This window comes from Cydia amplana, chromosome 10 (assembly GCF_948474715.1).
Source record: "Cydia amplana chromosome 10, ilCydAmpl1.1, whole genome shotgun sequence".
Classification (NCBI taxonomy): Eukaryota; Metazoa; Arthropoda; class Insecta; order Lepidoptera; family Tortricidae; genus Cydia; species Cydia amplana.
In genome coordinates this window covers 17,861,621-17,889,590 of record NC_086078.1, presented here as the reverse complement: position 1 = coordinate 17,889,590, position 27,970 = coordinate 17,861,621, and the positions used below count along the sequence as shown (strand labels likewise).

Here is a 27,970-nt window from a genome sequence, read left to right as displayed (position 1 = left end):
TGGTTCAAATAAAAATCCTAACCAAACTTGTTGGAAGAAGGAATCTCTAAAATACAAACTTGTATTTGCGGCTGAAAAGCAACGGTTTCATTATACAAAAGACAACTTTAGTTTGAGATTGTCAGTTAAAAAAAAACCGACTGTATTGGTAACTTTGTAGGTACTGAATAAAAGTTCGTGAGGCACTGCACGTAGGAGCTTTTACGAGTATGCAGTGAATTGTTACAATTACATATACCTATATTATACCATGTACAGGCGCCATCAGATATATCGGAGCGGCCAAGGTGTTCACAAATATCTGAACGCGCCTCTATTGTCAGGGCGTTAGAGTGCGTGTTCAGATATTGTGAACACCTTGGCCGCTCCGATATATCTGATGGCGACTGTACATACTTATATTATTATGTATTATATATGTACTAGTTATCGGTGAGAGTCACATACGGAGGACAATCTATTTAAAATTGTACTCCTAACATAAGTTAGGAGTAAATAATCTAAGATATAAATCTTAGATTTTGATTCCCAATTTTCATAGGTCTAATTCTAAGTCAACGGGACGTAGGGCAAACCTTGGCTTATCGGTGATACTTGGTAATTCGGTGATGATGCGTTGTTATCTTACGCTGAGCTTACAATGCTGAAATGTAAGCAATTAAATCGCTGCTAACCCAATAGCAAGCATCAAAACTAACAGCTGCCAACAATTTTATAGCTCGCATTTCCTCATGGTGAGAACTGTGTAAGATTATAACGCAGTATCACCGAATTACCAAGTATCACCGATAAGCCAAGGTTTGCCCTACAGTCAGCAGCAGAAGTTGCTAATCGACTTTATTGTTAAGAGAGTAAGTGCGTGTCAAGGTAATTTTGAACACCTCGCCCGCTTAGCAACTTCTGCTGCTGACTGTACATACCCTATAAATTTTGATTCCCCAGTACGGTTACCATCAGTTTGTCACTGACATAAACGCCGTCGAGAACGTAGTTTACTTTCTATACATCCCGTTTGCACGAATATGCGAGTGCGAGCAAGATGTATAGAAAGTTAATTACGTTCTCGACGGCGTTTATGTCAGTGACAAACTGATGGTAACCGTACTGTTATGTGAGAGTGTCGAAATATACGTTTTTTGCGGCATAAACGGCCATCTTTTTCATAAGTATCACCTATTCGGAAAAGGGCCTTTTCTTTTCCGTTAGGTGAGATCAAATAAAGTGGTTCTTTTCTGTTCTAGAACGCGAATTTTTCCTATTAGGTTTCCTCTTTTTCCTATTGAGGTACGGAAACCTAAAAAGGAGGGCAAGTCGGCCTAGACCTTCACGCAAGTAATAACAAGTATAACAACCTCCATTGCTCATTTGTTTTTGTTTATGTGTAGTCAAATATATGTAAACAGAAACCTAATTAATATTCAAACTGTAATACGGTGAATGTCGGTCGGTAACTTTGAGCAAAATATGCGTGTAGTTTTCCTCTCTCAAAATAAGTACTAGCGTAAATATTTCTTTCTGCAAAATACTTAGTGCGCCTTTCTTCATAAAACTTTACTTTTTTATCCTTTTCTTATTAATATAAATATACACTTTAGTGCATTTTTTTTTCCATCGTATTTTCTCGGAAAAGTTCGTATTTGTCATGCTACTTCAGTCATCCTCAGTACTTTTTGTACCGAGACTGACTGAATTAACAATGCCGTGAAAATACGATGGAAAATAATTATACACTACATCTGTACAGTCACCTGCAATGATATGTTACTCTTCGAAGGCCGCAAAAATATGTGACACGCTCTTATGGCTCTACAAATAAGATCGCGTGAGATATTTTTGTGGCCTTCGTTGTGTAACGTATCATTGTAGGTGACTGTACCGTAGAGAAATATAGTAAGACAAGAGTGCTCACTCCATACATCAGTTCAGACTATTAATTTCAGTGTCTACATCTAGCATCGAGTAGCGGAACTATCAGTACTGCTACATCTATTGTCAAGTAGCAGTACTGATAGTTCCGCTACTCGTTGCTAGATGCTAATAGTCTTTTTGGTACTAAAACTGATGTATGGAGTGAGCACTCTATGTATTTTTTTCTCTATGACTGTACCAATCTTTCCATCCTTCTAACTTCAAAACACTATACGATTACGTCTAAGGGCTGGGGATATGTATGCATTCTTATTTCTTACTGCCAAGTTTGTGCAAAGTTGGCGTGGTCAGGGTCTAAGTAGGTTAGTTAGTAGCCTTACAAGTACATAAGTATAATTTTATTCTTCGCAAATGTGCCCTTTAAGTTAACGGAAATCGAAATCGAACTAAACCTGATTGGCAACAATTTTCGAGTGTTACACGTGCGACGTGCGAATATGTCACATTATTTAAAACAGGTTATATATCCTTGATAATGAAAAACTTAGATCAATAAACAGCTTAAAAGCTTTAATATTCCTAGCTACATACACCCTTCTTTAACTAAAACGGAAAAACTGTCAGTTTATTATTTAGACAATACTACGTAATACCATCAATATTTTGCTCAGCTTTAAGGGCAAGGGGGACATTAGGAAACAAAAGATATGTCGCGCCGCGCGAAATTTACGACGGAAGATTTGGCTACCGCGCGGGTTTTTACCTTTTATCTCGTCAGATCCCTCGGTTACCACTGGCTATTTTACTGACTAAAATTACACATTAGGGTTATGATATACAACTGAAAATAAACAAAAAGCTGCCAAGTGCGAGTCGGACTCGCCCATGAAGGGTTCCGTATTTAGGGGATTTATGACGTATTAAAAAAAAACAACTTACTAGATCTCGTTCAAACCAATTTTCGGTGGAAGTTTGCATGGTAATGTTATATAACACAACTTTATGTTAACGTTTTAGAATAAGTAATAATCATATTGTATACATTCCACAGTGCCTTAGTGTCTCACTGTAATACTGTGTAATATGTTTGAATAAATAAAATAAATAAATAAATATAATATATTTTTTTTAGTTTTATCATTCGCTTATTTTAGAAGTTACAGGGGGGGGGGACACACATTTTACCACTTTGGAAGTGTCTCTCGCGCAAACTATTCAGTTTAGAAAAAAATGATATTAGAAACCTCAATATCATTTTTGAAGACCTATACATAGATACCCCACGTGTATGGGTTTGATGAAAAAAAAATTTTTGAGTGTCAGTTCTAAGTATGGGGAACCCCCAAAATTTATTGCTTTATTTTCTATTTTTGTGTGAAAATCTTAATGCGGTTCACCGAATACATCTACTTACTAAGTTTCAACAGTATAATTCTTATAGTTTCGGAAAAAAGTTGCTGTGACATACGGACGGACAGACGGACAGACGGACAGACAGACAGACAGACATGACGAATCCATAAGGGTTCCGTTTTTTGCCATTTGGCTACGGAACCCTAAAAATTAGACATGTTCTAATGATTTTATTCTACTAAGCCGACCTTTTAAGTTTTTGGTTGAAGTCTGCCCATGCAAATATCGTCAGGTGACAAGCAAAAGTCACTAAGTACCACCACAAGTTCATAGCCACAGTGAACCATATTAGTACGACAAGAAGGTTGATTTTTGTTTAAATATTTTATAGTAATTAGTGACTTTTGCTTTGTCACCTGACGATATTGTAGTCTTATTTTCGTCAGTTTTTAGGGTTCCGTACCCAAAGGGTAAAAACGGGACCCTATTACTAAGACTCCGCTGTCCGTACGTCCGTCCGTCCGTCCGTCTGTCACCAGGCTGTATCTCACGAACCGTGATAGCTAGACAGTTGAAATTTTCACAGATGATGTATTTCTGTTGCCGCTATAACAACAAATACTAAAAACAGAATAAAATAAAGATTTAAGTGGGGCTCCCATACAACAAATGTGATTTTTGACCGAAGTTAAGCAACGTCGGGGGCGGGGTCAGTACTTGGATGGATGACCGTTTTTTTGCTTGTTTTGGTTTATTTTTTGTTGAGGGTGCGGGACCCTCCGTGCGCGAGTCCGACTCGCACTTGGCCGGTTTTTGTTTTTTTCATGGCATTTGACTTTAATTAACCTTTTCGACGCCGTGTCAAACACAAAAGCTGTCTCTCAGACGCCACGTCATCGAAGTGTCAAAACTGAAATTGAACTTTATGCATATGCACCTAGGTCTTTGTTGCTCTGTGGTCTATGACCGATTAATACGTCTTTGGCGTTGGACCTGTGGTGCGTATATATCGGTCATTGGCGTGCAAGAGGTTAAAATGTGTAAAATCTCAATATAATAACTACAATTTTGCGTTAGCACCCTCTTAAGTTGCTCTACCGAGTCGCGCGGTTTATGCAAAACCAGATTTTTTATAATTTAATAAATTATTAATTAGGTCACGTTTACTAACAGGCGAACCGATATGTGTGTTCATATGTGTACTGGTCTGTATTTTGCACTGCCGAGTCACATGGATCGGACAAGTTTTGAGGGTTCTGTTTTAACTAAGGTATCATTCAAAAACAAATTTTAGCTAAGATTTAGAAAAACGCATTTAACCGATTTGCAAGACCGAAGTGATCCCATGAGTAAAATAAACGTAATGCTCGACATGCTAATGCCCAATAGATGACACCCTGCTGTCACCTCTATTGACAATGACTTAAGTTTCAAGATGACATGTACTGGGACTGCGTCGAGCACCAGTACGTTTACCTTACTCCGTGAACAACATTTTGTACGGAACGCTGAAATGACTTCAAATCTTTTAGACATTTATACAGGATGTTTCCTGTAACAGGAGCAATAAATTAAACTTTAGGCTATACTCCTGAAACTGACCAACATTTGTTCAGCAACTTTTAAAATTAAAGTTATTATTAAAAAAAAAGAGTTATTATTAAAAAAAAAGAGTTATTATTTAAAAAAAATTGAGTTATTATTTAAAAAAAAAAAAGAGTTATTATTGTAAATGAAAACATACCTCTTTCAATCAAGATGATCGGAACTTGTATCTTTAAAAAAAATAAAGCAGTTGTATTATACTCATATCCTAGCCTATAGACAAATCATTCAAATGACATTGCTTTAGATATCACTGTCAGTCATTTAATTGACACATTTAAGTGCTGGAGTAGAAAAAGTTTATTCTAAGACGCAATGTATAGCAAATTTTGTTATGTTGAAAGCGCGACAAGCGACGTCAAACACACTGATGTCAGCGTACATTGAAGGCAATATTTATTTTGTATGAAAAAGAGGAAGTCTTAAGGATTCATAATTTTAAAAAGTTGTTTAATAAAAGTTGGTCACTTTGAGGAGTAGGTATACCCTACAGTTTAAATTTATTGCTCCTGTTACAGGAAACTCCCTGTATATAGCCAATTAGTCATGATTAGTAGCTACGAGCAAGCACATGTTTGACCTTAGGGCCGATTCAGAGGGAGATCCATCATCTCCTGAGGATGCCTGGAGAGGCAAAACACGTGTCGAGTATTTTTCTTTTGGTGCTGGTTTGTTATGTTTATTTGCGCACGTCTTTTCGCGGATTAGCAAAGTAATAATTTTGTATTGATTAATATGGTTTTCCGCAAAGTAACGCCCGATTCTATTCAATATTTGTATAGACAGAAGCAATCGCCAATAGGCGTGAATATTTAAATTTGAAGGGCTCATTTAGGCGGTGCGAGAACTCGCATGCCAGTTTCATTACATCATTTGATCGGCCGGCTGAATTGATATCACCTCAATGGTCCGCAGTGTAACTAAAATCGTATACAAGTTCGCGCGTCGTGTACTAAATTGAGCCCTAAATGTAGGTACTTATTCGAATTCAAATTGATGATCTTTTTTGTCGATTAATAAAAGTAATCTGATCGCTGACGTCAAACGATGCGTCGCGCCTACGTGACGAGCGACCACAGCCTTGTCTTGACGTCACGACAATTTGTCTTCTAGTAATAAGCAAGTTGAAGGCAAGGCACATACCTACATCATGATTATGACTATGTATGTAGGTAAGTATGTGCCTGACATAATGTTACTGGTGTATTACCGAAAAGGGATAGAGAACGTGATAGTATGTAGCTACTGATGTCGCGGAAAATTTACTAAATTGCGAAATTTCCACATTGAAAAAATTTAGGAGATTATTGTTTATGGGTATCAAAATTTCCGTTCCCAAAATAAAAGTTTCCTCAAGTTCCTATAAAATTGTTCCTGAACATCGCAATTTGCACATCTGTAGATGTAGCCCCGGGGGGCTAGCATTGTGGAAATCTTTTATAGCCCGAGTTTATAGCAAAAGAAAAAATACATAGTAGGTATAGTACTTATTTGAAACAGTAATCGAATAGTCAGGAAAAACGTCTAACAGCCATATTCGAACTTTAAGATACGTCAAATATTAGATCTCTAAACGATATGGATCGGATATTTCAGTGTCAAACATGAAGTTTTTGTTTGAAGAAACGTCACTTTTGTCACTTGTTTGACACTGACATATCCGATCCATATCGTTTCTGTATCTCTATCTTAAAGTTCGAATATGGCTGTAAGCTTAATCGTGACGTGACCAAACAGCGCGAAAACTATGTTTTAATGTCTTATAATAGTTATAATTTGTGGTTGTTCACTCACTGGTTAGATCGGTTATCAAATCACATAACATAATGAATGCACTGGATCAATAAGGACGACGAATGCGAAAAGACGCGGATATTTAACTATAAACATATTAATTCTGTGAAAAGACGTGTAAACAAGTAAACACGGTCGAGGTCGCCAGGGTTTTCCCCTCGGCTTACACTTTAACAAAGATATTTACTTATGACAGAAGTTTAGGCTTAAATTAACGGAAACAATACGGTTAAAGTGTACGGTAGACATTCACCCTGTATGCTGACCTGGGTAGATCATCAGGTTATACAGGGTATTTTTTCAAGCTGTATATTACCTTTCGCATGACAGTTAATTTTTAGGATTCCGTACCCAACGGGTAATAACGGGACCGTATTACTAAGACTCCGCTATCCGTCTGTCCGTCCGTCCATCTGTCTGTCACCAGGCTGTATCTCATGAACCGTGATAGCTAGGCAGTTTAAATTTTCACAGATAATGTATTTCTATTGCGGCTATAACAACAAATACTAAAAACAGAATATAATAAAGATTATATGGACTTAGTACCTATAGTTAAAATGTAAATTAAGTAGCGTGTAACTTTAAAAGTTTTATAACTAAATAAAACAACCATTACCTCATATAAAATCCTGTATTAATTACGCTTTATGGCAATATGTTCCCTTTACTAAGGTTATTTACAATTTATAATTAATTTAATAGCAACCGCTGTTCTCACAATGTCGGATGTCGGATCCGGATTTCAATCGGGTGTCGGCGGTACTGAGCGCCTACCGCGAACCACGTTCGACGTGTTGCCTCTCTGTCGCACTTGTAAATTCGTACGTAAGTGTGACAGGGAGGTAACACGTCGAACGTGGTTCGCGGTAGGCCCTCTGTTCCCACTAGGCGTCTGTCGTGCACGATCGCAGCTGGCGTGTATTTTTCGAGCGGGTAGCGAGGCTTAGTACAAGATGAACGTCGACGAAATGTTTGTGGTTTTGTATTATTTGCGAAAGAAACGATTAGAGGCAGTTAAAAAAAGGAGATATTGGGTACACCCAATTCTCAGGGAAAGATTTACCTTAGGAATATTTCAGAATTTGATAGCTGAATTAAGAAGTGATGAAGTGAAATTTTTCAATTATTTTAGAATGTCTATAAGTACATTCAACGATCTACTATCTCGGATATCAGGATGCATAAACTACACAAAACGCGGGCGAAATCGTTCCGACATCCGACAAAATGTGAACAGCGCTATATTCACTCGTACGCGAGCGAGACACGACACGTTTTTTTTCCGGGCTGGGAGGGCTGGCAAAGCGCACGACATTTTATGTCGTATCCGACACAAAATCGTTGTCGGACGAGTGTGAACAGCTTCATATAAAATGTTCTACCAGTGGAACGTACGATTAAAAATCGCCACGACATCCGACATAGTGGGAACGAGCTTTACTAAATGTACAAGTAATCACTAATCAAACGCCTTCTTGTTGTCTAGAAAATCAATAACCACATTTAATCATTTTTTTAAGAGTCGGCCGGATAGATCCGGTACTATTATCACGGAATAAATAATAGTACTAAGTCTATTATGGCGTTGTTCATAAACGGCTACTTACTTAATCAGTTGATGATCGTCTTTTGTGTCCCTATATCTGTCGTTATGCCATAGAGAGGGACAAACGATGATCATCTGCTGATTAACTTAGCAGATTTATGAATGTCGGCGGCCGATCGTAAGATCAGGCATATCGTGAAATTCCTAGGCATATCGTGGAACGTGAAAATCTTTGACTCGTTCCCTGAGTCGACGGAGCCCCGCTACGCGGGGCTCCTATTTCTGGGCAGTTTGCCCTTCGGGCATCTAAAGCAACCTAACGAACCTATCCTACCTATTTAGTGGTTTAATGTCACTATCGTCAAAACATTACACAGGAACATTACGATCTGCCTGATCTTACGATCGGCCGCCGACATGAATAACGCTGTTACCCTTTACCCTAGGAACATTTAATCAAAATTATGCTTGACCTTAGATAGAATTGTAGCACAATGTAGCAGACGTAACAGCGCCATCTACCATCAAAGTTAGCAACTAAACTATTCTATATTGATTTCCTTGACGGGCACTTTCTCGAACATTTTCTCTATGGCTTTGACGATCCTGGTGACGATGGCGCTGGTGACGGGGGTCCCTACCTCGTTGAAGATCTCCTTCCAGTTGGTGTTCGCGAACTGGTGGATTGTGTCGGCTGGGGAGAGAAATTGGTATGATATGAAATACTACCGTAAATGTATACAAGTTTGCCATTTAACATAACTTTGCCAACATTAGACTATGCGGGCATCAATTAATCCTGTTTTTTGTGAGCGACCAATCCTATTAAAACAATATTAATCTCAGAAATTAGATTCAACACGTTTCTTACTAACGGAAATTTACGTCATAGATAGGTATTAGGTATACTTACACACACATCTGTTTCATTTCATAGATATATAAGACGTCTTATACATCTATGAAATCAAAAAAGATGTGTAAATAATATCTATTTACGAAATTTACGTTTCCGTTAGTAATAAGAAACGATACGAACGTTAGTGGTAGACTCTCGTGAGTCTACCAGTACTGATGTGTAGACTAAAGGGGCCCACAGATTATCAGTTCGCCGAACGATATCGCCTGTCAGTTAAACGCAAAAGGTGACAGTTCCGAACAACAGACAGGCCATAGACTAGGAATCCTCTAGACGGAGTTTAGAGCAATTATTTCATGAAACCGATGCTGCCAAAAATACGGGGGTGCGGGGGGACGAGGTGAGCAAATCCCGTGCCGTGATTGGTCCGTTCAAAGACACGGACTAATCACGGCACGGGATTCTGACACTTTGACTCGAAGATGGAGTAAAACTACCGTATATAGTGGCAGAGGGGGTAGCGTTACTAGCTCAGTCTAGAGGATGTCTTGTCTGTGGGACAGGCTGACCCTCCTAACGATAACTGCAATAACTAATTTTGAAATGTCATTCAATAGAGATATCGTCCGGCGAACTGATAATCTGTGGGCCCCTTTAAATACTTACCAGCCTGCTGGTTCCCGTTGAACAGGTTCTGGAAGGCGTAATGCACGTTGGTCTGGACGTCGGCAGTGTACTTCCAGTTGGCGACCTTCCAGAACTTGTCTCCGTTCTTTTCTACGTCGGCCGTCTCGATGTGGATCTTCACCAGAAGATCACCTGGAGAAGGATTCATACTGTAAAACCATTGGGGTAGCGAGAAGCAACTTTCAAACCAAAGATTTGAATCCGGCTAGAGCATAGACTAGGAATCCTCTAGTGAGTCTAGACGGAGTTTAGAGCAATTATTATAGTCTCCCTTACATTCCACGAATCTTCTCTTTCCGCACAGACGGCCTAGCCAAGGTGACGATCGCTTGCGCTTCGCCATCGAATCGCTTTGTGTATCTCTATCACTCTTCTAATAGTGCGACAGTGACAGTTGCGTTTCGTTCGCTACGACGTAGCGTTAGCGATTGGCATGTTGTCTACAGGGCCAGACTTTATAGTACGGATAAAAAATGTATTTCCCGAGGTGTCCATTTCACTTATAGGGATGTGCCATTATTACATTTCTTGCATTTTACCGAAAATATTGCTAATCAGAAATGTTCTCGTAGGTATATTTATTTTACTACTTCATGAAACGACGAGACAAGTGGTTATAGGCAAACACATGCATAAAAGTCGATAACTATACAACATGTAGGTAATAGTTAAAACTAGCGACCCACCCCGGCTTCGCACGGTCTACACAAAACCTTAACAAATTATAGATAAACCTTCCTCAAGAATCACTCTATTGATAGGTGAAAACCGTTATGAAAATCCGTTCAGTAGATCGCGAACATACATACACAAACAGACGATGCGGCAGGGAACTTTGTTTTATAAGGTAGATATACGTACAAGCGACCAACAAGCTAATAGGCGGGTTAACAAATTAAAATTATACACTTAAACCTTCCTCAAGAATTATTCTAGTAATAGGTGAAAACAGCATGAAAATCCGTTCAGTAGTTTTTGAGTTTATCGCGAACATATAAACACACAAACAGGCAGACGCGGCGGGGCGCTTTGTTTTATAAGATGTTAACTATACGCCTACACAAATTGCTATAGCAATGTTTTCTATCAGTAACAAAATCGCCACATAGCGGCAGGCACTTACGGATCTTGATCTTGTATTTGCCCTTCCCCTCTATGGGCAGGATGAGCAGCTTGCCCCCGAGGGTGTAGTCCCCGGTCAGCTGGATGTTGGGGCATTTCACATCCAGGTTCATTCTTCTTCCATTGCGTCTGAAACGACAGATGTCATTAGTACGGGGGACATGGATGGGTGTTAGTGTAAGGCCTGAGTGGACGCTCGAGTTGGGCGTGCAGCGGGGCGGGGCGTGCGGCGTGCATGTTAAACAAATTCAAGCGTATAGGAGCGGCTTTAGTGCACGCTGCTCAAATTACTTGTGAGCCCGACGCCACGCTGCACGCCCCGCCGAACGCTCCGCTTCGAGCGTCCACTCAGGCCTTACAGTTACGCTATCGTAATTATGTTTCTTCATCGAATTCATCGATTCTTACAGAAGAACTTAAAAGAATCAATTCACTTTCTAACTTTTTCTTAACGGATTAATCGAAGAATGTAACGTTTCATACAAATTATACCTACTTTATTTTTCAATTATCAGCTATCTTCATGAATGTTTTGAATCCTCCGATTAAGACGAAACAGGCCCTGAGCCCGTTCTCAATTTTGAGATTTTGAGGTGATTAGGGTACGGACTCTTAGTAGAACAATTAACTAGTTTTATATACTCGGGTTTATAAACCTTGGTGATGGTGGTATTAGTAAGAGTACTTACTAATTATTCTATTTACTTTTTTGCCAACTGCCATGTATAGTCAGCCATAGACTGCTTGTATGCAGGGGGTTCACCTCTCTCAGCTGCATCTGGTATATTGACTGGTAGGTAGTTACTTAACATGGCAAATGCTAAAAATCTTTTAGGTATTATTATTTGAATATATATGTAGGTCAGATTTATAGATTTTCAAATAAATGTTGTGTAGGTATGACCCAGGTAAAACAAAAAATACTGTTTTTAAACATGAATTAGTGATGAGCCATTTCTTAGAATCGACACACGTTAGCATACACATCATGGTTTTGACACCAAACTGTCACGTACGCATGCGCGCGCGCGTCAGAGACGTGAACTGTCACACGTCATGTGGCTACGTACGTGACAAAACGCCGGGTGACCGCTGACCGCAGAGTCACCTGTTTGACTGTTTCCGGATCTTCACTTTATCTGTAATACCTATTTGACTGTTCTTAATACCATAAATGTGGACACATTCAGTCTTTTAATACTTTTAACAGTATTTTTCGATCGACAAGTGTAATGTTCGAATTGTAAAATCGATTACCTATTCAAAATTTCAAATCGGTGTTTATTTTAAATGGAAGATAGACATGTGACGTCACTGTCAAATTAGCTAACTATAAGTACCTACTCTTTGAGTTGTTATTACTACTTATTCTTGTAACTTAATCTTGAACATTATCTAGAGTCACGGCTTTTACCACATTTAATCCTATAACACCTTATAAAACTACGACAACATGAAAATTATAGCCCTGAGGTAACCCCTATTTAACTTATAGTCATGCCACTAATGACTATAAACACTTGTCTGGGAGGAAAACTAACTTACTGACAATTAGACTAGAAGCATTGACGTATATATCTCAAGACGGGCCTTACGGGGCACTAAAAATGGTACTTGTTCAGCGGTGCCACTCACGAATTCGAGCCAATCGTGCAATCTAAAGGGGCCCAATGATTACCCGTCCGCCGGACGGTATCGACCTGTCAGTTATTCGGAACTGTCAACTTTTTGTTCAGTTAGAACAATATCGTTAGGCTGATATCGTCCGGCGAACTGTTAATCAGTGGGCCCCTTAACGCCATCTAACGCAACTAGTTGCGAACAATCGCGCGCGTGATGCGAACTCATCAACCAATCGCGTTGTAGCGTTTTCACACCACTGTACTGGCCCCATTCATGCCCCATTCTTATTGCCCGTAAGGCCAGTCCTGAGATATACGTCAATGACTAGAAGTAATTGTATCAGGTCTCTAGAGTTAGACCAAGAAAAATCTGCAACGATTTTGATAGCACGCTGTTTCTATAAGTTTAAACTCTAACCTAACGAGCATTTAATTAAATTCCAATTATAACCGCAACTATATTAAATCCTTTGATGAAGATTTTGTGGTAAAATGAATTTAACCAGAATAGATGATCATTTATTGATGCGATTAAAAGGAATATATGTTGAGTCAGTAATAAAAAACCCAATTAATATCGTTCTATATTAATTAATATATTCGTTTAATGGTTAGGGTAATCTTTGGGTGTCGATTTAAAGATTTTTTTATTGAATAAAATGGATTTTGATAGGTGGATAATTTTAAAGTGGGGATAGTCTTTGGCGTTATTTTATCCCAGGCCTTGCAACCTAATACCATAGTCATACAATGAATATGTACATGAATACCTACATATAAGTATGGAAAATTTAATCATCTGCAATTTGGTCACTAGACTGCCATATTAATATGACTAGTGTTGCACCGTTTTCCTCACCGGAAAATTGACAGAAATGGTTGGCAATAATTCGGAAATATTGCCAACCATTTCTTCATTCATTTCATTTTTTTTGGAAAAAAAAAAATAAAAATAAATAAAATATTGCCAACATTTTTAGAACGGTAATTTTTTAAATCGTATGACGATACGAATCAGGTAAAGAAATTTAGATTGTTATACCTGATAATTTAATTATCACTACGAATAAAAAAGTAAATTTCATAGATATGAGGCTGATTGAAGCCTCCAGTTCATACAAAGCCTATACCTATCCAATCAGAATGCGTCGATGGAGCGATTATAATAGCATAAACTCTGCAAGTGTTTTAGTATTTTAAAGTCATAATTTCACATATGTTTCACGTTTAAAATATCAATTTTATTTTCCTTGTCTTTTTACCTGTTTATTTGTATTCGGGGCTATTAATCTTCATTTTCAAAATTACCTTCACTATTGTTTTTTTTTTTCAAAGGACTGAGTTCTCATGTCAGTTATTATTAGTGCTCGTCCATCTAGGATGAAATAGAAAAAAGCGGCCAAGTGCGAGTCGGACTCGCCCATGAAGGGTTCCGTATTTAGGCGATTTATGACGTATAAAAAAAAACTACTTACTAGATCTCGTTCAAACCAATTTTCGGTGGAAGTTTACATGGTAATGTACATCATATATTTTTTTTAGTTTTATCATTCTCTTATTTTAGAAGTTACAGGGGGGGGGACACACATTTTACCACTTTGGAAGTGTCTCTCGCGCAAACTATTCAGTTTAGAAAAAAATGATATTAGAAACCTCAATATCATTTTTGAAGACCTATCCATAGATACCCCACACGTATGGGTTTGATGAAAAAAAAATTTTTGAGTTTCAGTTCGAAGTATGGGGAACCCCAAAAATTTATTGTTTTTTTTCTATTTTTGTGTGAAAATCTTAATGCGGTTCACAGAATACATCTACTTACCAAGTTTCAACAGTATAGTTCTTATAGTTTCGGAGAAAAGTGGCTGTGACATACGGACGGACAGACAGACGGACAGACAGACAGACAGACATGACGAATCTATAAGGGTTCCGTTTTTTGCCATTTGGCTACGGAACCCTAAAAAGGCTAAGTACCTACTTAATAACAATACACGGAACTGGTTACAGTAATAAAGTATAATTGAGGCATAATAAGAAACAGTTGCCATTGTAATCCTTACATTTTTTATACCCAATTTATACCAAGCATCCTCGTAGCGTCATTATTATTATTACATAACTATTAAAGCACTGTCATTGGGTAGTAAACCAATTTAAGAAATATTTTCCTTAAGAGCCGGTACACGCTATAACAATTACATAGTATCTATGTAATGCCATACAGATAATTAGTGTAACTAATACTGTATATTAAAATAAGTATAAAAAGTCATGACTCGCGTTGCTAATCGAGTATTATTAAAATATGTATAACCTTTGGCGCAAAATTATAAGATCCGTTTCATGAGTAGGTACTGAATTATTCTTTGGCTTTTTTCCTGTACGGATATGATGGTCGTTCTTGTCTACGTGACAGCGTGATAAAACGGTGTCCGTCACTTTCTTTCCCACGGTGTTAAACAGTGACAGTTATTTTATCACGTGGATAAAGATGGATAAAGCTATCCATAATAGGCTGGCTGCTCTGATATCAGATAATTTTCCTGTTTTACAGTCATTTGCAACATTCCTGACAGGAAAATTTTCTGAAAAATATTTTTTCAGGCAAAAGAAGGAAGTTGTTGATCTTGTTGTACCTATAAAGTTGTTGCCAGCTACGATAGTAACTTTATAGGTACAATACATCGGTTGGACGGAACGTGTTAGTACTTATTGTGCTTATTAACCATAACCGTAGATTTTTCACCTTTACGAATTGTGAGTTAAAGGATGACTCACGCTAGAACAGTCCGGGTCCGAGCCGAGGCGTCCGACACTTCATTTTCTAAGCATCACGTGATTTCCGATCACGCGTCATAGAAAACAAAGTTTCGGACGCTTCGACCCGGATTCGGACCGTTGTAGCGTGTCATCTAATTACTTTATTACTAAATTAACTGTGAGTTACCTAGCAATATTATGAGATTGTCAGCAGCAGCAGCAATTGATTGTCACTGAACAGAAATTAAATTTCTTTGACTGTACACCCAACCGCAACGCATGCATAAATGTTATATATATATATATATATATATATATATATATATATATATATATACTTAGGTATAGGTACGAGTACATGTAAAGTATAAAACTTAGGCTTAGAATAAATTTAAAATTGGAAGAACTACTGTCTTGGGCTGTTTATTCTAAGCTTAATAGCATCGTTCGCAGACGTTTCTGCTTGATAAAAATTAAAATGATATAAAACTCACTTGAAATTAGGAACTTCGCAGTTCTTCATCCCTTTAACAGTGGTGTCTCTCATCTCAAGTTCGAGACCGGCCTCTCGCGACCCCGCTTTGTCGATGGTCATGGGGTCCAGGGGCTGCAGACCCAGCTCTGGGACCCCGGCCGTCACGAAGGGGATCGCCTTCTTGGCTGAGGCTAGAAGGCAGGCTGTGTCTGACGGCTTGCATGCTGTCAGGAAGGGTGCTGAAAGGAAGATTTTGAGATATCATCCGGAAAACACATTTACCAGACAAATAAATAATAATACTCGTAATAGTCTAGAGTCCGAGTAGCGTCCATCAAAATAATTATATTATTGAGCATAGTATGGAATATGTAGAAGTATATTAATGGTATTTTTATTTATGTATTTTTATCAGATTTTTCGTTTATTTTCGATAGTTCTTATACGTAATACGTAAGTAAATACGGTACGGTACGGTACTTGCTAATGTATGTAAGTCATAAAATGCAATACCAAAGCGTAGAGTCTTTTGAATTCAGTAAGGTAGAGCGCAGGTGACGAACCTAATAAAAATATATTATAATTATAATAATAATATGTAATACATATACTGTATTGTAAGTATGTATTCTTAAATATATGTAGGTATATATTTATTAATTTTATTACAAAATTTAAGTAGCTTGTTATTGTTTTAATTTTTTATTGTAATAAGTACACCGTCTTCTACATTAACCTTTCATCTGTTTGGTCTAATCGTTGAATGGTAGAGAATGCCTTTACGCATGAAAGCCAAATGGCAAAAAACGGAACCCTTATGGATTCGTCATGTCTGTCTGTCTGTCTGTCTGTCTGTCTGTCCGTCTGTCCGTCTGTCTGTCCGTCCGTATGTCACAGCCACTTTTTTCCGAAACTATAAGAACTATACTGTTGAAACTTGGTAAGTAGATGTATTCTGTGAACCGCATTAAGATTATCATACAAAAATAGAAAAAAAAAACAATAAATTTTGGGGGTCCCCATACTTAGAACTGAAACTCAAAATTTTTTTTTTCATGAAACCCATACGTGTGGGGTATCAATGGATAGGTCTTCAAAAATGATATTGAGGTTTCTAATATCATTTTTTTCTAAACTGAATAGTTTGCGCGAGAGACACTTCCAAAGTGGTAAAATGTGTCCCCCCCCCTGTAACTTCTAAAATAAGAGAATGATAAAACTAAAAAAAATATAATAATATGATGTACAATTACCATGCAAACTTCCACCGAAAATTGGTTTGAACGAGATCTAGTAAGTAGTTTTTTTTTAATACGTCATAAATCCCCTAAATACGGAACCCTTCATGGGCGAGTCCGACTCGCACTTGGCCGCTTTTTTTCCTGTGCGATAAAGATTAAATAAATGAACAACACTGGGTCAGAACTAATTTTATTAAAAATCGCAAGTTAGCCCTTGACTCATGTACTTAAACTACAATCCAGATAAGAAAAGTTATGTCATCAGCATCGCTTAGCTAATATTACTCAAATGATGTAATTAAATCATGTTTATTCCAAAATGTAGAATCTCAATAACAAAACACACTTTTACTAATTAAAACTAAAACTAGCTTAACCTATAGGGTCTATGCAGATTTTAGGGATATATTTTCGGTTAATAAAAACATCGTAAGGAAATAAGGGAACCTGCATACCTACATCTGCAAAGAAATTAAAGTGGCCATGGATAATCCAAAATTCGAAAATACTTTTTGTTACCTACTTATGTACTAATACAAAAAAACCGGCCAAGTGCGAGTCGGACTCGCGCACGGAAGGTTCCGCACCATCAACAAAAAATAGAGCAAAACAAGCAAAAAAACGGTCACCCATCCAAGTACACTGACCCCGCCCGACGTTGCTTAACTTCGATCAAAAATCACGTTTGTTGTATGGGAGCCCCACTTAAATCTTTATTTTATTCTGTTTTTAGTATTTGTTGTTATAGCGGCAACAGAAATACATCATCTGTGAAAATGTCAACTGTCTAGCTATCACGGTTCGTGAGACACAGCCTGGTGACAGACGGACGGACGGACGGACGGACAGTGGAGTCTTAGTAATAGGGTCCCGTTTTTACCCTTTGGGTACGGAACCCTAAAAATGACAGTCATCATTGATTTCGTATAACTGTCATTGTGGCAAGGTTAATGAGGTTAATAAGGTGGCAAGTTTGTTTGACCGCATAGTCCTCTTTGTCCGGTCGGAGTTTTATCCTCTAGCCCAGCGGTCGGCAACCCGCGGCCTGCGGACCGCATGCGGCCCGTGAACCTGTCACTTGCGGCCCGCGAGCCTCCCTGGCTATTTTGTATTGTATGTAATATTGACAAACGACAATATCTGATAAAGCCATAAATATTAACAAAGTGCGGCCCGTGTCAACTTCGTTAACTACTATGTGGCCCTTGGCTGCTAAAAGGTTGCCGACCGCTGCGGTCTAGCCGCCCAGAGACCTGCCATTAAATTCAATTTTGAATCTTAATTTAGGGTAGTTCGTTTTTAGGGTTCCGTAGCCAAATGGCAAAAAACGGAAACCTTATAGATTCGTCATGTCTGTCTGTCTGTCTGTCTGTCTGTCTGTCCGTCTGTCCGTCCGTATGTCACAGCCACTTTATTCCGAAACTATAAGAACTATACTGTTGAAACTTGGTAAGTAGATGTATTCTGTGAACCGCATTAAGATTTTCACACAAAAATAGAGTAGTTTTTTTTAATACGTCATAAAGCCCCTAAATACGGAACCCTTCATGGGCGAGTCCGACTCGCACTTGGCCGCTTTTTTAACATTAGAAAGAACTTGAAAGAAGGTAAGCGATTTTGACATGTCTTTTAATTAAAAAACACTTTTTAAAAATCAATAACTATTACTTATGAAAGCAGAAGACTATAAAAGATCGTATTAGATTCATAATTGTTACATATTTACCGTAACTTATTTTTAAAATGTGTATTTCAATTAAAAGACACATCAAGATTGTTTATCTTATTTCTAATGCTAAAAAAAAACGAAGCATAGACAAATCAAAATTGCATTTGTTTGTCATAGCAAGTTTTGATGTGTGGGTGGCTAAAGGTCACGTGAGAGCAAAAGTACCTACCTTAGTTACATCATTATCCTTATATATAATCCTTTTCATAAATCTGGGTCGGCTTATCTCATATCTGTGATCATTATTCTCAACAACGTTTGACATAGCGGTACCGTAAAATGGGGTGAGTAGGGAGAAAACTGACATTCAAACCTCGATAACATTTTATTTTTACATATGTAAACTGAGTGGTATATATAATAAATGTTCCGGGCGTTTGTATTTTAGTTTTTTTTATGATTTTGGGTAGTTCCATTTCATAACTTTACCGATAAACACAACATCCCTCCTCACCCCGTAGTACCTCGTAGTTGGGATGAGATGGGATTTCATACAAAGGTGATTTTGGAACATTGTTGGATCGATGTTTTTTTCTTATGAATATCACTATAGCTCCATTTGTAATACAAATACATTATTTAGGGAGCAGTAGCCTTTAAAAACCATCTCACCCCCCTGGCATCCCTTCCCTCCCCATTTATAACCCAACTCCCCACATAATCCATACTCACCCCATTTTACGGTACATAAACTTTATATTAATGTTAAATCTAGAATTTGACCTCAAGGCTAAGAAATGTTATTTTACAGACTTTCAAGGATGCCAAAGTATTTCCTTATAAGATGAAACATTTTACTGTCTTGTAAACCTGCGTTGCAACTTGCAGTACTTTATGGATTACTTTCGGGTTTCGTTCTCGATATTAGCATATATTACACATGTAGTTTCACAATAGACTCGCCATTTCGCACTGAATTTTGGAGAAATAAAACACAAATTAAAAATTAGGGTAGAAGAATATATCGCCTCGATATTCCACCCGCACCAACCAGGCGCCATCATTCACGATTTAGTGCTTCGCTGTTTCGCACGTTGCTTTTAGTTTTAAAATTAAATTAGTGTTTCTTTTGTGTGTTAAAAGTACAATAGGTATATCATCGGTTTTAAACCATGCCGAAACGTAAAAGTGATGAAGATGATTACGATTATCTTGAAAAACAGTTACGAAAATTAAAACGTAGGATTAATAGTCGGCGTAACCGCCGTCGCGATAGTTCTTTGTCTTCGTGTGGTGATGGTGATTCGCTTCATAACCCGCAGGGTGAGTAGTTACCTATATAGATTACGTAAATCGTTTATTTTTCGACGTTATGAATGATAATTAGTTTCAAAAGTGTAATGTCGGTTGATTAAAACGCTGGATATTCGGGCTGTCCACATGGGGCTTTCCAAATCCATGTTATATATTTCTTTTTTAACATTATTTATTGCAAGTAAATAAATATTAATATAATCAAGGAGTGTAATAAATGTATTAAACCACTGGATAATCGGACTGTCCATATGGGGCTTTCCAAATCCAAACTGAAAATATGTACACAATCGGGTTCTCCTTCTTGGGGTGTTCCCACCGTGACATACTGTAAAACTGATAAAATGTAAAAAACCGGCCATTTTAGTGGGTTTGCGTGTTTCTCATATTCAAGGAGTCTCACTACCCCTTAAAATATATTCTTTTATATTTCTACATAGAATGCGAATCAATCGCCAACGTTGACAATGACGTCATCGAACCCGAGCCTGGGTGTTCCTATTGGAACGATTACTGGCCGGTACCGGACCCGAGCGACGACGTCGATGATTGCGCCTCCGCGCCCGCCGCGCCCGAGCCGCTGCCTGCCGCCGCTACCGCGCCTTCACCCACCGCTGCCGCCGCCGCCGCCGCCATACCTCTACGTACCGCCGCCGCCGCAACCTTGCCGTCCGCTGTCGTCGTCGCCAGACAGACGCCTGCCCCTACTTCAGTGCCGGCGCTCACCACTGTCGCTACACCATCCCGTGCTGATGCAAGTATTGCCGCGCCTTCAGAGGTACTGCAGCCGGCACAAGCACCAATAAATATACCAAATGAGATTCTTGACCCGGATTTGTTAGCACTACTAGGCGAAGACCCAACTGTCATAAAAGAATACGGTGACGACATACAAAGTGACCTGGCAATCAGATTAAATCACTTAGCCACTTCAGGTCTTACTAAAGAGAGCCGCGCAGAGATTAAAGATAAATATCTGATCCCTGGTAATTGTAAAATGATTAAGGCTCCAACGCTCAATCCAGAGATACGAGCATCCTTGATTGAAAGCCAGGCCAAACGTGACAAAGGGATAGAAAATAAGCAGATTTTAAACTCCTGCGCTTTGTCATCTCTCAGTAAGGCTATCACACTTCTTATGGTATCTGACAGAAAAAATCAGGAGGTCCTTAGATTATTAATGGATGCAGCGCGAATTTTAAGTGACATTCAACATAGTGATTCGATGTTACGCAGATTTTTTATTCTGTCAACGGTGAAAAAAGAGCTGAAAGATCAACTAGAGACGACCAAGATCGAAGATCTACTTTTCGGCAGCAATTTGGTGGAAACTTTGAAGTCAGCAAAGACTATAAGTAAAACCGGGGCAGATATAAGGTCTACTAAGGCTGACGCGCCTAATCCGACAAACAAGTACGAGCACGAAAATGCACGAGGCTCTCCTGCAAATCGCAGACCGCAGATCGCAGAATCGGGGACTCGGAACTGGCGGTCGACGAATCCAGCTCCGACTTCGAGGCAGACGACGACGAGGCACCGCAGCAACTCGAGGACTTCGCCGCGTCATCAATATTCACGTCATAGACGTTAGACCACGTCGAGTGGACTATAGTATACGATACGTATACGATCAACAATACTCACTTTGATAAATATAATTTTGGGTCATGAAATATCTTTCACGTCACTATTTATAATCAACAGAGAAAAGAGTATTTTAATTCCTTAACACTCTTGATGATAAATATCATAATTAATTAGGTATATATAATTAGGTATTCCTTGGTGATTTACACAGATGTCTCAACAGTGGGGTGGGGAGCAAATTGTGGCGACGATACGAGTACTGCTAGTGGCTTATGGGATAAACATGAGAGCTCCTTATATACCTAGAAATTACTTCCAGATCCTAGCAGCTTTCTAGGGCTTAAAGTTTTTGCTAATATCGCTGAAAAAAAAAAAAAAAAACTGCATATCAGTATTGTCTTTGTTGTTTAATCAATGTAACTAGAAATTATTTAATCAAGCGATACCTTAAAGGTGTATTTTGTTTACGGACGGCGTTACCCAAATGTAATTTGACTTGGAACGTTGATAAATTGTTAAATAATTTAGCTGATTGGTGACAAAAAAAAAAAAAAAAAAAAAAAAAAAAAAAAAAAAAAACAATAATAATAATATATCATGCCATTAGTACCTACCCTACGAACACATTTGGACAAAACTAATAATATTTGAAGTTATATTGATTCTTTATTTATTTAATTTAGATAACCTCATAATATGGTTACATGTTACATCACAAACTTTAAGTAGTAATAAAATAATATCTGAGCAGTCTAGTAACATTGATTTATATACTTGTAATAGTATACTTCATAATTAAGGTTATGTTAAAATAAATATTGTTATTATAATTAATTTTCATATGTGTAATTAATTTTCATGTGTGTAAGAAATATACATTGCATTCAGAGTTTAATTATGAGTTATATTTAAGATATTTCACGACCTACACTTTCTCTAAACATCTACATGTGTAATATATGCTAATATCGAGAACGAAACCCGAAAGTAATTAATGATTAAACGAACTTACCTGTACGTGAAGTTCAATCATAATTACTCGAAGGGTTTCGTTCGAAGATATTAGCAACCCTCCCTTCCCTAGGACTAGCCTAACCCCAGGTCGTGAAATACCTAAATGTTGGAAACAGCTCAGCATCTCTCCAAACAGAATGATGGCGCCTGGTTGGTGCGGGTGGAATATCGAGGCGATATATTCTTCTACCCTAATTTTTAATTTGTGTTTTATTTCTCCAAAATTCAGTGCGAAATGGCGAGTCTATTGTGAAACTACATGTGTAATATATGCTAATATCTTCGAACGAAACCCTTCGAGTAATTATGATTGAACTTCACGTACAGGTAAGTTCGTTTAATCATTAATTATTTCCGAATGAGTTGTTTATGTGTACTTTGCAAGTTTACACCTGTGACATACATGGCATTATTATAGAAAATAAATAGATGTCTCATCATACATCAGTGTTGTTCATTTGCCAAAATCATAAGGAAGTTACAGTTTTTTAGAAATATTGCCTAAGGGAATATTCCCGGAAAATTCAATATTGCCGACGGTAACAATACTGAACATACCGGACTAGGTAATGGTGACAATGTCAGAAACGACCTCAACAGACGAACAAGTATTAGCAATAACTGTAATGCTTTCTGAAGGTTTTCTTTAATTAATGTAAATAGGTAGTTTAGTGATGCAATGCCTGTAGGAGTTTTCCACCTATTGTGTTGTTTTTTGCAAAAATGTAAGATTGTAACATAAAAGATGTCAGCTCTTACGAGTTAAGAGCCCATCAACGTGTACACGAGCGCCACTGCTAAATAATCGTGATTATTTAAATTTAGCGAAATATTTAAACGAAATACATTTCGTTAAATTTAAATAATCACGATTATTTAGCAGTGGCGCTAGTGCGCACGTTGATGGGCTCTTAATTCAAATGGAGAATCAATATAAATGTGTGTAAACTCTACTTTAACACTACCGTATGTACTTATTATGGAGTCTTATAAAAGTACATATTTTTAATATGAGTTACCTTTTTATCCGACTTTTAAAAAATCTTTAATAACAATACGTTCTACAAAACTATAGAAATGTAGATAATGCGACCATTAAAATTGGTTTTATTGAAATTTCGCCTCCAAACGGATTAAAAATTAACATTACGCGGATGAATTCACCAGTGCAAGTTTAAGGGCCACCCCACATCTAGCGTCTTTCGAGCGTCGGCGTCTCGTCGGCGTTTACAACTCTATGGCCCTGCTCGACGCAACGTCGACGCGACGTCGACGCAACTGCGCAGCGACGTAATTTTCCATAGCGCTGACCGACGCCGACGCTCGAAAGACGCCAGATGTGGGGTGGCCCTTAAACTAAGTTAACAACTGTACGTACATAATTATGTATTGTGTAAATTTATAGCACTATAACAATTAGTGAGGATATTTTTTTATTACCTAATGATTGTAAACAATTGGCAGATATGTCAGTTATTGAGACAGTTGACAAGTTAATAGTTTTTTTATAGTTTTATTGTTCTTAGAGCGTCTCCGCGGAATATTTGCAGTTATGGTGCATAAATTAACGTTAATATTGTATGTATATATACCTTTTTTTTTCTTAATGTTCGGCAGGAATATTTAATTAGACATCCAGAGTTTTCTTGATATGTCGTATTTTTTAAATAATTAGTTTGTATTTTCAGCATTAGTCGATATTTTAAGAATTGTTCATAAAGAGCGGCATATTTTACTGGTATATGCTGTCGTACTCGTAGTTTTCGTTATTTATTGTTTTATGAACTTTAAAAATCACGAAGACCCGGATTTTGGTTTTAAGGCCCCTTCACCAAAATTTCAATATGTTCAGCACAAAATCTCTCTCCCGAAGACTAATCTCGGCTCTGTGCTAATAACCGCAAAAATCGAATTTCGCAAATTGCGAATTTCGGTTTTGGCGGTAGGTAGCCCCTCAGACGTCCCTGATTACACTTATTTTCGCGCCTGGATATAAAATTATATATCTATTTAAATAACTGTGTTTCATATGATGAGATTAGATTCCTTACATTTTTGCTACCGGTTGGTATATCTACAATAAAAAATAAAAAAGGATTCAATTTTTAGGGGCATTTTTATCCACTATAATATTATTACAAAAATCAGGACTAATATCCTGTTGAATTATTTAGTTTAATAAAATTTTATTCATTTCATTTATTTTAAAGTATTATAGTTCAAACTGCGCAATATCTAATTAGATCGAACTGATAATATATAACACATTTGAAATTAAAATAATAAAATAACACTTAAAAATTAAAACTAAAAATTTACACAACCAAACCGCTCCCTGGCGTCCCCGGCGCGAAGGTGCCCATGATGCTCGCAGTATTTCCACGCTGGCTTACCATGGACAGCCTAGGTATGTATATGGATATAATAAATATTTGTAGGTATTTGTATTGTATCTTACCAACATTAGCACTGGCACCACACACCAAAACACAAACAACGGCCAGGAACTTCATGATTTATTTTTGCCTAACACCTTACCGACACGTCGCGAGTAAACAATGTCGCGGAGGCTGCGCGTGCGCCGCCGCTTTTATACGGTGTTGACTACTGTCATTATAGGTGTAACGAGACGATCTGTAGACTCAGAGCTAGCGGTCAAAGTATATTATCTATTTTAATCGTAATAAAAAAAAACAATTAAATTACGAGTTTATGAAGCCTGGGAGGGCCTCTAACAAATTCTATAGTTTTCCTTCTAGGGAATGCTCCCGGTACTGAGTTTGTATGACGAGAACCGGGAATTCCGGTACTGTATTTGTATAGAAAATCAGTACCGGGAACTTCCTGCCTACTGGTGTATTTGATCGGCCAGGATCAGGGCTATTACCGCGAAAATCGAAGTTCGCAAATTGCGGGCATTTTTCTCTGTCACTCTAATTACGCCTTCATTGGAGTACAAGAGAAAGATCCCCGCAATTTGCGAATTCGGTTTTCGCGGTAGCCCCTCAGATGGGAATAGGTACACCGGTATGTGAAAGATGGTCCTATATTTTTATAGTCGACAATAAAAATCTCTATGTGGAAAAGTATTCGAGGGCGGCAGACTAGCAGATATTTCTGGCGCATTGTTACATCCGCTACTAGTGATGACTATTATAATTTATTTATTTATCGTATGGGCTCTGTGGCGTATGTACCTATGAGGATGATGTAGATGATGATTACTTTTGCTGGAATTAATAAAATTATTGTACTAGCTAAAAATATATCCAATACCAACTACCAGTGCTTCTCCATTCCAATGGGTGAAGCGTAATACTGAGCCAGAACCCTTTTGTTTTGCTGCGTCGCAAACAGCATTTTTATTTATATGAAAAGTGTTTTTTATGTATGTTTTCTTTCTTTTTCTTTTTTGTAAATATCTGTGTGACTATTATTTGTCTTTGTAATTTTACATTTTTCTCTGGATCGTTTTTTGTACCTATGTCATTGTTGTACTTTGAATATCTTGTGTGTATTGTGGCAAACAAATAAATGGATTATCTATCTATCTATATCCTATTGTATCGGTTGCAATTTGTTACATCTGTCACTCGTTGCCTCTTGTATATGGTCCTATTGTTGACCCTACAGGCCAATTTGAACGTACACTGACATCAAAATGATATTTGAATCATGTTATTTAATTATCCTGCATTATGCTCGTACTTTACCGTACATGTATTGGCGCGAGCGAGGCACACGATAAGTAAATTATATCATTCAGATATAATTCTGATGTAAGTGTTAGTTCGAATTGGCCTCCTAGTTGATTCATTACTTAACGAGAATACGTCAACTGAAAGATACACAACTACAAATAAGATCCTGTTTCTTTTTATAGGGTTTTATTTGTTTTGGTCATCGCTATTACGAGTATAAACTGAAATAAATGTTTAACCTTTTGGACGCCAATTACCGATATATCCGCACCGTAGGTTCAACGCCCAAGACCGATTAATAGGTCGCATACCACAGAGCAACATAGACCTACATGCATATGCATAAAGTCCAATTTCAGTTTTGACACTTCGGTGACGTGGCGTCAGTGTGACAGCTTTTGTGTTTGACACGGCGTCGAAAAGGTTAAAGCTGCAAAAAAGTGACCATGCTAAGTACCTAAAGGTCGGCATCGCGCATGCAACAAAGTGAATATTTTCGGAAAAAATCGCTTTGAAAGAATGAAAATGTGTGTGACGATTTTTTTGTAATTTCAACCAAAGAGAATTAAATCACTACGTTTTAAGAGTCGGCACTCTCGAACAAGCCTTAAACCGAATTAAGAACGTACATTGTGCCAACACACCAAATACATGTCAACACTGCCAACACAAAAAAAAAAACAACGCTAGGGCTCGACACGTCCGGTACCTACTGTTTATCGATATCGATAAATGTGCGATACGTGCTGTTGTACTGTACTACTGTAAAAGTAAATTTTGAGAATCAGGTGAAGAATAAAATAAATGCAAAATATAAAAATAATTTTATTTTACATAATAAAGATACAGATAGTTTTATATTTACGTAGGCATATTACAATACGCTTATGAACGTAAATAAAGCTACAATCTACTTTTAAAGCACTCCTGCAAACACTCTGAGTCTTGCCTGTGAAGGCTGTGAACTCTGTGTGAACTCCAACTTCCCACAAAGGGAAAAACATTACTGTCAGGCTTATTTACATTCACTTGTAGATATTCAGAGGTTAGAGTTTCATTTAGCCTTGTTTCAATCCTATGGTGTGGTGGGGTCTTTTGAAATGAATAGGAGTCTTCAATAAACATTTTGTGATAAAGTGAACCGTGCCTCTTTGTTTTGCTCGACTTGGTGGGGGCACTTATTTCGGAAATAAACGATTCTAAAGTATAAAAATGTATTTTCGTCCTAACTTTTGAACCATCAGTCCAAAAAATACGAAAAAAATCACAAAAATAGTGCTTAGTAAACACATTCAATAAAAGTATCGTGATCAGTTAAGCCGTTTTTGAGTTATCGCTAAAAGTCTTTTCTTCTTATTTTATTAAAAAGCCTGGCAACCCTTATTTGTGACCGGATTTTCGCAGGCAACCCTATACCACTGTATTCGCAATAAAATTACCGTCATTTTGATATATAATTCAAGCATCACACGTTTGTGTTGTCCTCTGTTCTCAGGTGCAGATCACAGTATTTTATACTTGACATTGGCAAATTTGTGCCAACTTGTTTGGCCAGACCGCCATTAAACAAAAGAAGAAGAAGAAGATGAGTGCAATTATCGATATAAACTCACCTGTTTAATCACGGCAACCACGTACCTAATAGTGACCGGAAAAAGATAGGCAACCTAGTTGATTAATGTTGTACAAGTTGTATACTTTCCATTGGAACTTTATTTCGTTCGTCAGACAAGTCGCTGAAATTTT

At 37.7% G+C, this 27,970-nt stretch overlaps 2 protein-coding genes across 2 annotated transcripts; one reads left to right on the top strand and one right to left on the bottom strand.

Moving 5' to 3' along the window:
* Positions 1-8,663: 8,663 nt before the first annotated feature.
* Positions 8,664-25,139, bottom strand: LOC134651427 (protein takeout-like). The gene is made up of 5 exons (XM_063506532.1): positions 24,982-25,139; positions 15,718-15,937; positions 10,840-10,967; positions 9,696-9,848; positions 8,664-8,864 (listed from the first exon to the last, which is right to left on the bottom strand). Exons 1-5 carry the CDS (start codon positions 25,034-25,036, stop codon positions 8,713-8,715), a joined length of 708 nt encoding a protein of 235 aa, XP_063362602.1. The 5' UTR covers positions 25,037-25,139; the 3' UTR covers positions 8,664-8,712.
* Positions 19,513-21,506, top strand: LOC134651635 (uncharacterized). Its single transcript, XM_063506735.1, has 3 exons — positions 19,513-19,931; positions 20,363-21,335; positions 21,392-21,506. The coding sequence occupies exons 1-3, from the start codon at positions 19,781-19,783 to the stop codon at positions 21,504-21,506; spliced, it is 1,239 nt and encodes a 412-aa protein (XP_063362805.1). The 5' UTR covers positions 19,513-19,780.
* Positions 25,140-27,970: the final 2,831 nt, after the last annotated feature.

Excerpts from the sequence above, each read along its gene's own strand:
- LOC134651427 (XM_063506532.1), bottom strand. The coding sequence starts at position 25,036 with ATGAAGTTCCTGGCCGTTGTTTGTGTTTTGGTGTGTGGTGCCAGTGCT. Across the intron at positions 9,849-10,839 it reads CAAATACAAGATCAAGATCC|GTGATCTTCTGGTGAAGATC; the intron begins GTAAGTGCCTGC and ends ATCCTTCTCCAG. Across the intron at positions 8,865-9,695 it reads CAACGGGAACCAGCAGGCTG|CCGACACAATCCACCAGTTC; the intron begins GTAAGTATTTAA and ends TTCTCTCCCCAG.
- LOC134651635 (XM_063506735.1), top strand. The coding sequence starts at position 19,781 with ATGCCGAAACGTAAAAGTGATGAAGATGATTACGATTATCTTGAAAAA. Across the intron at positions 19,932-20,362 it reads TTCGCTTCATAACCCGCAGG|AATGCGAATCAATCGCCAAC; the intron begins GTGAGTAGTTAC and ends ATTTCTACATAG. Across the intron at positions 21,336-21,391 it reads GCGCCTAATCCGACAAACAA|AATCGGGGACTCGGAACTGG; the intron begins GTACGAGCACGA and ends CGCAGATCGCAG.